Here is a 14,867-nt window from a genome sequence, read left to right on the forward strand (position 1 = left end):
TCAAAAACTCATCCGATCTGAACACTAATTTTACTTGCGGTGCGGTTTGGATTGGATGATATTTTTAAGAAAATCCAATCCGATCCGATCCAATTTCAAACGGTTTGGATTGGATTGGATTTGCGGTTTTGTAAATTAAAAAATTAAATACATATAACAAATCTCAACATCAAATTTTAAATAATTAACAATGACATAACAAGTCTCAACAATATCTTAAAAAGCCAACGATAACATAACATAGAAATAAAATTATAAGTTAGTTAAAATAAATAATAAATAACATTTTGAGCATCAACTATTTATTAAATAATAATAATACATGAATAATATAAAAATGTATAATAAATTAAACATGTTATAAGTATAATTATAAATATAATAATAAAATAATAATATTATAGCACATTGTGCGGTTTGGATTTGATTGGATCGGTTATGAAAAGTAGATCCAAAATCCGATCCGATCCAGCGGTTTGTAAAAAATAAAATCCAATCAAATCCAAATTAGTGCGATTTTAATCGATTTCGATTTAAATTGGATTGGATGAACGGTTTAATTTAAATCGATTTAAATTTGAACACCCCTATTAAACACGAGTTAATAGAGGAGAGTTTAAAAAGTATCAAATAATGCAAAGTACAAAATATTTTCCTTTCCTATATGATGCATGTTGCATGTAATTAACATAAGGCAACCAAAGAATACTCCGCCTCGGCTTTAAGAAAATGCTCTCCAGAGTATTTGAAGAAAAAGACGCTATCCTTATCCATCAACCACTATTCTCTCTTGCTTTCTCTATATTCTTTTGAAAAGATATATATATATATAGTTTTCTTTTCTCCATTTCATCTGTTCCACCTGGCTTGGATCTAGCAATTCATCGTATTAGTGGCCCCTAAAAGTACTTAAAACTAGGGAATTCTCCTGAATACAGTGCCAAAACACCAATACTACTTATTAGACTTCGTATCTTAATGAAGTGACAATACATACACAGCACGTATATGTTTATGGTTGTTGCAAATCATCTTTTGTCAAAATAATGCAATAACAAATCCTTAGCTTGTCTCATTATGTTGAACTGTTGAACAACATTCATGATCGGCTTGTTTATTATCGGAAATTTTGTGAAACAATAAAAATCAGTCTAAATTAGTTTAAAATTGTTTTATTTTATATTTATTAATTATCTCTGAAACAAATACATAATATTAGATATAATAATTAATAAATATATAATTTTAAATATTATGTATATAAAATTATAGTGCTAAATTAAATTAAATAAATTTAGATTATTATTTCTCTAACAGATTTAAATAAAAAATAATATTATTTTAATCTTTAATGTTTGAATTAAATTTTAATTTTGTCTTTAACATTTGAAGCATCTTATTTTTATTTTAAATAACTTATTTTATCTTATTCTTTTCTTCTGATCAAAATTAATTTTTTTTCAAAAATATTTTTTTCAAAATATATCATATATATGTATATAAATTTCGTTCTAGGGTAAATGGATAATTTTGCTTTTTTAATAATTTATTTATAGAGTAAAGTATCGTTTTTTTCCTAAACGTTTAGGATAAGTTCTAAAGTTGTCCCCAATGTTTCAATCGTCCTATTTAAGTCCCTAATGTTTTAAAATTGACTCAATATTGTCCTGCCATTAGAGATCCGTTAACAGAATTGACGGCAGGTAGGGACTTAAATAGGACGAAAACGTTGGAGAAAAAAAGATACATAAAAATACATTTTAGTTTTATCCTTCAATAGTATCAATTTTTTACTGTATATAGCATTCGATTATTTTTTTAATCACATCTAAGTAAATTTCACTTAATCACATTACTTTCATTCTAAATAAATTTATTTTTTTTATAATTTTACACTTAAAGTTATAAGTTAATATAAAAATATAAAAAAAATTATTTAGAATGAAAGTAGTGTGATTAAGTATAATTTACTTGGATGTGATTAAAAATAATTGAATATTATATATATAGAGTAAAAAATTGATATTATTGAAGGATAAAATTAAAATTTATTTCTATGTATCGTTTGTCTTCAACGTTTTCGTTCTGTTTAAGTTCTTTACGTTTCAAAATCGTCTCAATTTTGTCCTGCCGTTAAGTTTGTTAACGGATCTCTAACGACAGAATAATATTGAGCTAATTTTAAAACGTTAGAGACTTAAATAGGACGATTGAAACGTTAGAGACAACTTTAAAACTTACCTCAAATATTGGGGACAAAAATCATACTTTACTCTTATTTATTTATAATAACCTTCAATATCCTACTTATTATTAGGATTCTACTGAGTGATTCTTTGTTTTATAAAAAAAAACAATTAAATATTTTTCGTTAAATTCTTGTTACATTATTAAGTTGAACGGTACGGTTGAACCACATTCATTATATCCTTAGCTTCTTAGGATTATAGGGAGTTTTTTATCTTAAAAAAAATAAAAAATAAAAAAACCCCAAGAATTATCCATAATTAAGTGAGAGGTCCGCTACTCAAATTTTCATAAATCATGTCATTCTGTTTAAGTTTATTATCTCTCGTTTAATTAATAAATTTATTCATGTTTTAGATTTTCCTCCGTCTCTAATTAACTACTAAACTATCTCTTCTCATTTGATCTAATTTAGGGTTGGTAATGGATGGGATATGATTTAGATTTTATCCTAATCTTACTCATGAGTTAAATTTTTTTTTAAAATTCTACCCTACTCTATTCGCGAGTTGAAAATTTCTTAACTCTAACCTTATCTGCACCCTAAAATTCTAAACCCTACCCTATCCGACCCTACTCGCAGAAAAATAAAAAAATTTTAAACAAATATAAAATTCAATCATTCCAAATTTCATACATATTAATAAAATAAAAAATAAAAAATTAAGTTCAAATTAAAATTATAAATAATAAAATCTTAAAGAAATCTAACATAAAATTACAAATAATATGATCATCAACTAGTTTAATAGTTATTTACGGAATTTTCAATTAGGTCCCTATACTTTTTTCTTTTCAATTAGGTCCCTAATAATTATTTTTTTCAATTTAGTACCTACCGTGACAAAACCGTATGAGATAACAGAATATTCTGTTCGAAAATCAAATATTCTCGTGTTTGAATTAAAATAACTAATTAAATCCACTTCCATTTTTTTAAATGCCAAAACTACCCTTAGCATTTTATTCCAAAATTAAAGAACCCTAAGCAGCGCTTGCTCTCTGAATCCAGTGGCGTTTTCCCGCCGTTCATCTGCGTCGTCGTCGTACTTGGTCTGTGCTGCATTGCTCTGCTTTGTTCGTCTTTGGTCTGCGCTGCGATGCACTGCGTCTGTTCTGTTCGTCGTGTTCCGTCGCCGTGCCTCACCTGGCAATAAAAATAATAACGGATTAGCGACGTGAGAAGGATGCAACATCTTGCTTGACATCAACGACAGTGACCATCTCATCTTCGATCGTCTTTCCCCTGCAGGAAATTGAAGATTGGGAATAAGAACTGCTCTCTCCAACCGTTAATCGGCACTCAGCTTCGATTCTCTCTTTCGGCTGGATAACACTTCCCTCTCTCCTTTTATACCTTTTCCTCAAGGTATCTATGCTTATGCATCATTGCATATTATAATAGTTTAGTGCTGATGTAGGTTCTATTTTTAGTTTCAATTCAAAACTATTCCTAATTTATAATAACCTCCAGAAGTAGTTCTATTAAACACATGGATGAAATAAACTTATAGCTGATGCTACTAACAATGAGGAAATAAAAGATGGTGGTCAACCGAATCTTGAATCCAAGGATAATCACAAATTGGTTGACAATAATACCGCACAAACTCTCACTGATGAAGATATTGAAGCCATGCGAAGGTAACATTTTATGCGATCCTTATTTAGATGTGAAAAAGAAAATGTTTATTAAAGCATTATTAACTGCTCGTGATATATTACTTGAAGAACTTCAAAGACTTAGTAAAGCAATTGATCAAGCTCTGAATATTTCAGAATTTCTGTTAAATATGAACAAGATGAACTCATTAAATTCCATACTTCCAACAAATCAAGTTTTGTCACAAAGAAAATCACAAAATGGCCAAGAGGTTTTATTTTTTTTCATTTTTATCTTGTATTATTATTAATTTGATGGTTGATTGTTAAATAAACATGCATGATTATATATGGTCCAATAATATTCACTTGTTGATATTGTTTGACATGATTTAATCCATAAATGTGTGGAAGAAATTTTAGACTGTTGCCATATGTTTTGTTTGAGAAAATTATGTGCAGAAAAAATTGGTTTTTTTGTTTGAAAAAAACGATTTTAGTTATTACTTTTTCACAAAGATGATCGTGCTCCAACTTCTTTTATTCCAAAAGCAGGCTAGCTACTATGTTCCAAAAGGGATAACATCTCTTTCACCTCCAAATGGTTTGATGGAGAATTAAGACTTCCTATGTTCATGTTCAATGATAACTCAACTTATTATTTCCGGAACATGATTGCATATGAGATGTGTCCAGATTTTAATAACAATTTCGGATGTAGCTCATTCTTTAATTTTCATTCATGCATTCTTTGATTGATGATGCCGAAGATGTAAAAGAGCTCAGATTAGCTGGTGTGTTCCAGAACTTGCTAGGGAGCGATGAAGAATTGGCGAAATTCTTCAATGAATTGGGCCATGACTTGCCAACTAAATTGTTCCATTACATCAGAACTGATGCTGTGGCCTATAGCAAAAATAATATCCAAGTCAAGTTTCAAATTCAAAAGCATTATAGAAAAAGATGGAATAAGTGGCTCGCTGAAGCACGCAATACTTACTTCAATACCCCATGGTCTCTGCTTGCCTTTCTTGCTGCATTACTAGCCTTACTTCTCACTTTGATTCCTATGCTGGTTCAAAGAGTGAAATTGCAACACAAGAATTAATTTTCAGCTGTATTATATTGAAATTATATTTTTTATGATTTTTATTTTTAGATTTTAAATTTCAATAACACAAATACGTAGCCTTGAGATTTTTTATGGTTTACCATAATATGATAAAGACACAAATTATATTTCATGAATTTAAATAGATATAAAATGTTATATGATCATAATGAATATTTGAATGATAGAAGTTTACTTTTATATATACTTATTAATACTATTTCTGTTTCATTTTATCCAGTCATTACCTTTTTTTGTATATTCTTAAGATAGGTTATTTTAAAAGTCAAGAAAAAGGAGAAAGTATTTTTGGTATAATTTGTATATCAATAAGCAAAAGAATGATAATGACAAAATAAAAGGGATTATATGAATATTTTTCATGTCGTAGAATCATTGAATATGGATTATAGTAATATCTTTAATTGAATATTTATAATTTTACTGAATTTTCAATTAAGTCCTTATACTTTTTTTCTTTTCAATTAGGTCCCTAATAGTATACAAGTAATTTCACAATTCTCTAACATTTTTTTTACGTTCAATGTTAACAAGGACTAAATTGAAAAAAAAATGTATATAGACTCAATTGAAAAGAAAAAAAAGTATAGGGACCTAATTGAAAATTCAGTGAAACTATAGAGACCTGCAGAATATTTAAACCTATAATATATTAAGGGTGCGAGTAAGGTATACCCTATATCCGTATCCGATCCTACTCGCAGGTGAGTAGGGTAGCGAGTAAGGTAAACAACCCTATCCGAACGGATTAGTCCGTGAATAGAATATAGATTGTCAATTTTAATCTAACCTTACAATTAAATACTCTTGCAATCTACTGTGAATAGGATAGATAACTCTACTTAAACGAGTTGTTTTGGATTAGATATCCACAAATAGAGTATAAATTGCAAGCCCTAATCTAACCTTACAATTAAATACTCTTGCAGTCTTCATATATAATATGTGCACACACCTCCTAAACCGAGATTCTATCGCCTTTTGTCAAAATAATGTATAAAATACAAAACTTCGGGCTAGTGGGTTGGGTATAAGTCCTCTGCGTCTCGTTACGCTAATCCAATAACGTACACAAAATAAGCTTATCCCAATTGCATGATTGCTGACTAATTAACTAGAACCAACTACATGTTTAAAATGTATTTAAAGTTGAGCAAGTAAATATTAAGTGAAAGATATGATAGACTATGAAGCCTAACATCAAAGAAAATTAGATTCCACTGAGAAATTAAAGTTTGTCTGATTCCTTTTCCGTTTTCTCTGCGCTTGGCAGTCTGGATTTTTCTAGCTAAAGCATTAGTAAAGAAAAGATATTATATAAAAGATTCTATTTGTAGAAAGTGACCAACTTCATATATTCCAAAACAAGCTAAATTAACCAATAATTACAATAATAAGAAGATAACACTTCTAGACTTTTGCTTAAGGAGTTTTTATTACTAAATAAAGGAAGTATATAATATGCTCCGTCATGTTATATGACCAAAGTAATTAAGTTTAATTAAGTCTAATAATTTATTGATATAATAAAAAATTAATTAAAACAACGGAGACATAAAAAAACTTAGTTAAAATTAATTACAAAAATAATTTATTCATCTAATATCTCTTTAATCTATCCACTACTACATTTTAAAAATTTAATAACATTTATCTCTTAACATTTACTAAAGTGTAGTAATTATTATAAAATTATATATAAAGTAACATTTATAATGAAATGTTAGTAAATACATGTAATTAAAAAAAACTTAAAGAATATTACCTATTTCTATTGACATGAAAATAAATGAACATCCCCTCTTTTGAAAATTAAAACTGGAGACCTAACTTAACGGCTGGGACGGAAGAAAGAACGGGGAATCTGCTAGTGCAGAGAATCAATGCGCTAAAGCTATTGGCGTGATCTCACTCCAAATCTTGCTCTTCTTCACACTCTCGCTCTCAATTTCACTCGCACTCTTGATCGCGATCTCAATCGTGCTTTCAATCTCGCTCGCACTCCGCTTCTTGAATCTCTCTCTTATTTTACAAACTCTATTTTTCTCGCTCGATCATATATAGGGTTTGTTACTCTCTGTTTTGAGGTGAGTCTGACGGAGAAAGAGAAGAAGAACCTCGTTTCGTGTTCTCTATTCTCTAATTTTCACTGCTTCATTATTATTATTGCAATCTTCTTAAGAATTTTGTATATATTTGTTAAGATCTGTTGGCCATGAATTGATTGAATTCCTAATGTTAAGATCTACTCAATTCAAGCCCAGGAGCCTCGGGCAGGATACTGATGATTCCAGAATCGCATCTCCAACTGCTAAGGTACTCCTTTTTCTTTTCTCGCTTCATTTCCCAAATTCATTTAGTTATAGTAGAAATTTTTTGTACTAGAAAGTAAAGTGTTAGTAGTTAGTACCTAAAAAAGAAGCATCACTTGGATATGATGTGACATGTTACGACTATTGCGTGCACTGGGAGTTATAGGCTGAACTTTTTGTCAATTTTGTGTATAATTGGATTTGGTTCAGTTATAGCAACAGATTTGTCTTGTTCTACAAATATATAGAAAGTTGATTAGCAAAATTTTGTAACAATATTATTACTGTTTCAATAGAATTATTTGATTAATCAATTATTCATTATTTTTAATACCTTGATGCAAAGATCTCTAATGGGATTTTTAGTCTTGTTGCTTCTGTACTTATGCAAAAATTCAATCAAATGTATATTTCTACCAAATTAACTGTTTAGGAAAAGAATGATTTGCAGTCATGATTCATGCCTGATTGAGCTATTCTGTTATTGCTAGTAGAAAAGAGCGCTAAGAAGCCATTGTTCATTGTATTGCACATTGTTCAGCATTACTTTGATTTGGCTGCTAAGAAGCCCTAAATTATTAATCAAACAATGATAGAGGAAATCTTGTTTACAAATTGTATTGTTACTTGTTAGTATAAAAGAGGTTGAGAATTGGTGTTAGTAACCCTTTCCTTATCCTCATGCAAATATAGTATAATGATTCTACTGTTGCTGTTGTTGGATATACAAATATTGTAAGTGGTCTAAGTTTATTTGTTTTTGCTATTTGTTGCATTTAGAAGTTAGAACCATCATTATTACATACTTGTCTGGGAAAATCTACACTAGTTAGTAAGCTATTAAACAGTGATCTCTATGTTGTTTGTTGGTAAATATAGTAACCCTGATCCTCATCACAAGATTTTTATTTTATTGTGTGTGTTATGTAAAAAGAAAAACTTATAGTATAAATTTAAGTTGAACCTACTAACTAAACTAAGCCTCAATACCTTTGATCCTCTTGCTTGAAAGTTGAACTAAAGGGGAATGTGAACCAGAACAAGCTCAACTGATAATAATTATAAGAAATAAAGAATGAATAGTAACACAAGCATGATGATTTCAGTAATGTATTCATTTTTCTTTTTATCCTTTTTTTAAGCACAAATAAGGTCACTTCTGGACTGCTCATTCGTGATTCCATTTTCTAGGCTCATTTGTGATGGAGTATTTGCATTTTTACTCTTACATGTAGGTTATAAAACATTGATAGACTGCTTTCCAACTTCTGCTTGTTGCCGCCACCGTCAATCCCCATTTTAGCAACCATTTAAGCTTTAAAACAAGTAGGATTTTCTTATCTATATCTTAATAAGTGAATGCATGTGTTAGATTATATGTTGTACTTGATTTTATGCATTATTGTCAAGAATTCTTTGATCTCTTCTTCTAATTTTTTGGTAGAAAGTTTGAAGAGGTACTTCTCCTATATTTAGTCTTGAGATTTTATCTTACATACCTTCTATAATTTATATTTTATATATCTATTGTATTTCTGTAAAATTCATGTCCACATGTGGTGTCATTGTGCATCATAGCTCTTCACCGTTGCTTGCTTCTTCACCGTTCAGGACTTTAGGTATATGCCTCTCTTCTGCCTCAGTAAAGAACAACAAAATCATCCGTGCCTATCGCTTTTTAGCTCCTTCAATTTGGGATTTACATGGTCTATTGGGTTCCATGTTAGTTCAAGATAGAACATGTATGTTACGAGAAATCACCTTCAAGGTGAAGAATAAAGCTCAAGCACAATCTTAGCATGGATACTATTCCAAGCGTCTGCACTTAAAAGGTCAAATTACTTGCTTTAACTACAAGCCACTAACACCTTATGAGGGCTTAAGTATGTTTTTCTCTCTCACATGATCATAGTCCTAATCCCCTTGATGGTTTCTCAAACTTGTATCGGGTTCTTTCTTGGAACCTGTCGGTTTTAACACTAAAAATTATTATCAGCTGTATAGGATGGTGGTGAAGTTTGAGGATGGCAAAGAACTACGCTCCTTCACTTTCAAACAAGAGGATCAATGTAACACCCTACCACACAAAGTCTTATGCTTAAGTCATAAAACAGAGGTGGTGAAGTATTACGACCTCTAAAAGTAAAATTATACATATATAACATAATTGAAAGGAGTTTTTATCTAGGAGCTTTTGGAGAAAAGTTAACACAAAAGCGTTAAACAGAAAAGTGCATCACTCACATAAGTGATAACGTAAACGAAACAGGATAAGAATGAAACAACACATAAGTATATCTAACATAAGAGAAGAGTTCCAAGATATAAATAACTAAGCTTCTGACTCAACTCGTGAAGTTATAACCAGCCAGAGTACATAAACATATATACATATACACATGAGAATCCTAAAAGAGCCTAAAATACGGTTTACAAAATCTGTTTCTCCAAATCAACCTCTAAGAGGGATAAAGCATCATATACATAAATAGTGGAGATAATAAGTATTTATATATATACATCAAGCCAAAATAAGTCCCAAAATACAAAAGGTCTTTGCTGTAAGAAGCTCCCAGTATGCCTCAAGGAGGTGCCTCATATCCTGCGTCTGAAAACCACAAAATATGTATAGGGTGAGAACCAGAGTTCTCAATATGGTAACAGTGCCTACATAACTAAACATATAAGGTCTTGGGAAAGCCAGAGGCAATCCTAGAACTTTCGACAATTGAATCAATCTTAAAAAATAATTAAACAAAAAACAGATTAGGCGACTAACTAAGGATCTTCATTCTGTCTAACACTTCCCTTTCCAACTCCTCCGAACCTCCCAACTGCCACTGGACATATTTATTTTCAAACACAGGTTTTAAATACAAAGAAATCACAATTAGAATGCAGATACAGTAGATAAACAAGTAACAAGTAGTTCATATAATCAGTTAGGCATTCCAAACAAAGCACACCAAACAAACACATAGATGCATATAATGCACGCCTGTCCTATGGCTGATGAGTCTCATCTGTCGGTTATCAACCCAATCTGACATGTCTGGTAGCTAACCCGGGCACAGTCTCTCTGTTGTACATTAATACCATTAGAGGGGATCCGTACTTTGTCATCGTTAGAGGGTATCTGTGTCCTGTCACAATTAGAGGGTATCTGTGCCCTGTCGGGTATCGGTGCCTTGTTACCCTTACAACCAGAGAGAAACATACAAGCATACTGACATTCAATATTTTCTATCATGACTCATTTACCACATTCATTCATTTTTACCCCTTTTTTCATCAATAAAATGCTTATTTCCATCATACACCACACTCTTCTACCCAAGGACCAAATATTAGGATTTAAAACAAAATTTACCAAGGCTTGAAAGTTGAAGGAATGGTTTAAAAGCACAATTTCATATTCCAGAAAAATAGGAGTTTGTGTACGCGGGGAGTGTGACTCGAAACAAAGGCCTGCGTCACGTGTTACCCTTCACATACGCGACCCTTCAAAATTTCACTTCTCGCGTACGTGAGCAGGTGCACGTACGCGAGACACCAAACCCGAAGAGAATGGCCACATCACGTGCGAGACTCGCGTACGCGAGTTATGCAGGGTGACCAAAATGTTCATATGTTGCAGAATTTTAGTTTTAGACTCCGAACATCCGACGCGCATAATGTTTTCGTTTTAAAATATTTTTTATCTATTTTTCAAACAGTGTAAACTTCTCGGACTAAATTTTCTTTCAAGAAAATTTTGAAAAAATTAGAAGGTCCGAAGGCCAATTTATACTCCGTCAAAATTGGTCAAAAATTAAGCTTTTCTCAAAAATTACCAAACCTCAACTTTCAAAACATTTTCAATCTCAAACCCTTTAAAACTTACCAAATTTGCATCAACCACATTCAATCCTTCCTCAACACCCCTCAATTACTCCACAACACACCAATTCACAATTATAATCACTTCACACAATAATTCATATCTAAACAACATCATACATAATCATCAAATTCAAAACACACACACATATATATCATCAAACATCACAAACTTGTATTACCCACCACCATCAATTTTCTGATGCCATTATTCATCAACCCAACTATTTCACAACAATTCAACATAATATGCATATCAATACATGGTTCAACCTTTACATACATTAATATACATCACAACATTACTAAACCTCATACATATCCACCAATTTCAATCATCAATATCACAATTAATTTAATCTTATTCTACGGTCAACTAGCCTAAATTTTTATGACACATTATATTTTAGTTACGATAAACCGAAACCATACCTTGGCCAATTCCTCCTAATGCACGGAACACCTCACAATATACCTCACCACAAGCTTGTCAACCTCAGCTCCTCCCCAACAAACCTAGCCTCCAAAACTTGATCTCAAGCTTCCTTTTTCTCAAATTGACTCCACTTCACAACCAACTTTCAATCTAACATCATAATTTACTACTATAATTTACATAGAGTTCACTAACTCAATAATACATAAAGAGGTTGAGGGAGCTTACCTTGCTCACAGCTCAAGTGACCTAAACTCGACAAAACCCATAAGCTAAATCGAATCTAAATACCAAAATTAAACAATTTTCAACATAATTGCTCATCAATTTCGAAATTGGGAAGGAGAAAGTTGAGGAAGAAAACTTGACTTCCTTACCTAATTAAGTACTGCAATTTGTAGAGCTTGACGCGTTGGTCACATGGCCACAAACGGTGCGGTGATCAGAGCTCCGGATCAAAAGTTATTTGGATTTGATTAGAGGGTTAGGTTTTGGAACTCTCTTCTTCCCCCTCTTAAAGTTTCCAGTGTGTTTCAATGTGTGAGTGAAGGGAAATGAGCTAAGCTCATGGGTATTAGTGTTTTGAGTTGGGCCTTGGGCCCAATACGGACCCAGTTCGCTCAGTTCGGCCTATTCAGCCCAATTTTGGGCCAAATTCTTTAAAATTAGTGTCGAAATTCTTATTTTAATTAGCTCTATGGTGCACGAAAATTACACTCACTCATATGTAATTCCGCACAACTAATCAGCAAGTGCACTGGGTCGTCCAAGTAATACCTTACGTGAGTAAGGGTTGAATCCCACGGAGATTGTTGGCTTGAAGCAAGCTATGGTTATCTTATTATTCTTAGTCAGGATACCAATAGGGTTCTTTAGTTTCAATTGTAAAAAGTGAAAGGGCATAAAATAAGTAATTGTTACTCAATAATGGAAAATATGTTGGAGTTTTGGAGATGCTTTGTCTTCTGAATCCTTACAACATAATGCTTTCTTACTTTCAAACATGCAAGGCTCCTTCCATGGCAAGCTATATATAGGGCGTCACTGTTGTCAATGGCTACTTCCCATCCTCTCAGTGAAAATGGTCCAAATGCTCTGTCACAGCACGGTTAATCATCTGTCGGTTCTCGATCATGTCGGAATAGGATCCATTGATCCTTTTGCGTCTGTCACTACGCCCAACACTCGCGAGTTTGAAGCTCGTCACAGTCATCCAATCTTTGAATCCTACTCAAAATACCACAAACAAGGTTTAGACCTTCCGAATTCTCAAGGATGCTGCCAATGGATTCTAGCTTATACCACAAAGATTCTGATTAAGGAATCTAAGAGATACTCATTCAATCTAATGTAGAACGGAGGTGGTTGTCAGGCACACGTTCGTGGGTTGAGAATGGTAATGAGTGTCACGGATCATCACATTCATCACGGTTAAGTACGAATCAGTATCTTAGATAGAAACAAGCATGTTTGAAGGAAAAACAGAAATAATTGCATTAATTCATCGAGACGCTGCAGAGCTCCACACCCCCAACAATAGAATTTATAGACTCATGCCATCAAAAAGTACAAAGTTTATTTCTAAAATGTAATGAGATACAAAATAAGTCTCTAAAAGTTGTTTAAATACTAAACTAGTAACCTAGGTTTACAGAAAATGAGTAAACTAAGATAGATAGTGCATAAATCTACTTCTGGGGCCCACTTGGTGTGTGTTGGGGCTGAGACTTAAGCTTCTCATGTGCCTGGGCTGTTTCTGGAGTTAAACGTTAGGTTGTAGCCTGTTTTTGGCGTTCAACTCCAACTCCCAACCTGTTTCTGGCGTTCAACGCCATAATGTAACATGGAACTGGCGTTAAACACCAGTTTACGTCGTTTATCTTCAAGCAAAGTATGGACTATTATATATTACTGGAAAGCCCTGGATGTCTAATTTCTAACCCAATTGAGAGCGTGCCAATTGGACTCCTGTAAATCTGGCATTAAACACCCAGAAGATGCTTTTTTCTGGCGTTTAACACCCAGATGGCTATCTCTACTGGCGTTGAATGCCCAGTAGATGCTTCTTTTGGGCGTTTAACGCCCAAAATAGCTCTTACTGGCTTTTTCGCACCAGTGACCTTCTTTTTGCTATTTTTATCCTCTGAATCCTTCTGTGACTTTGTGAACTCGTGCAATTTCCATTTTACCTTGAAGAAAATTAATATGAACCTATGAAAATCAATTAATTGAAAAATAAGCTTTGTGAATGGCTGGGTTGCCTCCCAGCAAGCGCTTCTTTATTGTTTTTAGCTGGACTATTACTGAGCTTTAATCAAGCCTCAGTTTTGAGCATTCTTGCTCAAAATTTCTTTCAAGATAATGTTTGACTCTCTGTCTATTAACAATGAATTTTTTGTCAGAGTCATTATCCTGAAGCTCTACATATCCATATGGTGACACACTTGTAATCACATATGGACCTCTCCACCGGGATTTCAATTTCTCGGGGAATAATCTGAGCTTAGAATTAAACAGCAGAACTTTTTGCCCTGGCTCAAAGACTCTAGAGGACATCTTCTTATCATGCCATCTTTTTGTTTTCTCTTTGTAAATTTTTGCATTTTCGAAAGCATTGAGTCTGAATTCCTCTAGCTCATTTAACTGGAGCAATTGTTTTTCTCCAGTTAACTTGGCATCAAGGTTTAGGAATCTGGTTGCCCAGTAGGCTTTATGTTCCAGTTCCACTGGCAAGTGATAGGCTTTTCTATACACTAGCTGGTATGGAGAGGTCCCTATAGGAGTCTTGAATGCTGTTTTGTATGCCCACAGAGCATCATCCAAGCTTCTTGCCCAATCCCTTCTACTGTTAATCACAATCCGTTCCAGGATTCTTTTAAGTTCTCTATTAGAGACTTCATCTTGCCCATTTGTCTGTAGATGATATGGAGTGGCCACCCTGTGGCTAACTCCATATCGAACCAAAGCAGAGTAAAGTTGTTTATTGCAGAAATGAGTGCCCCCATCACTGATTAGTACTCTAGAGATACCAAATCTGCTAAAGATATGTTTCTGGAGGAATTTCAGCACTGTCTTAGTATCATTAGTGGGTGTTGCAATAGCTTCCACCCATTTGGATACATAATCCACTACCACCAGAATATAAGTGTTTGAGTATGATGGTGGGAAAGGCCCCATGAAGTCAATACCCCATACATCAAACAACTCAATCTCCAAGATCCCTTGTTGAGGCATGGCATAACTGTGAGGCAGATTGCCA

The 14,867-nt window shown here is 32.8% G+C and overlaps 1 protein-coding gene across 1 annotated transcript in view; it reads left to right on the forward strand.

The window, feature by feature from the left end:
• Positions 1 to 9,295: 9,295 nt before the first annotated feature.
• LOC107494727 (monooxygenase 2-like) overlaps positions 9,296 to 14,867 on the forward strand; it is a 16,183-nt gene continuing 10,611 nt past the window's right edge. Inside the window, exon 1 of the mRNA XM_016115763.3 lies at positions 9,296 to 9,362. Within this exon, the coding sequence (XP_015971249.1) occupies positions 9,299 to 9,362 (64 nt within the window). The 5' untranslated portion in view covers positions 9,296 to 9,298. The remainder of the gene's footprint in view (positions 9,363 to 14,867) is intronic.

The sequence above is a fragment of the Arachis duranensis genome, chromosome 6, assembly GCF_000817695.3.
Source record: "Arachis duranensis cultivar V14167 chromosome 6, aradu.V14167.gnm2.J7QH, whole genome shotgun sequence".
NCBI lineage: Eukaryota > Viridiplantae > Streptophyta > Magnoliopsida > Fabales > Fabaceae > Arachis > Arachis duranensis.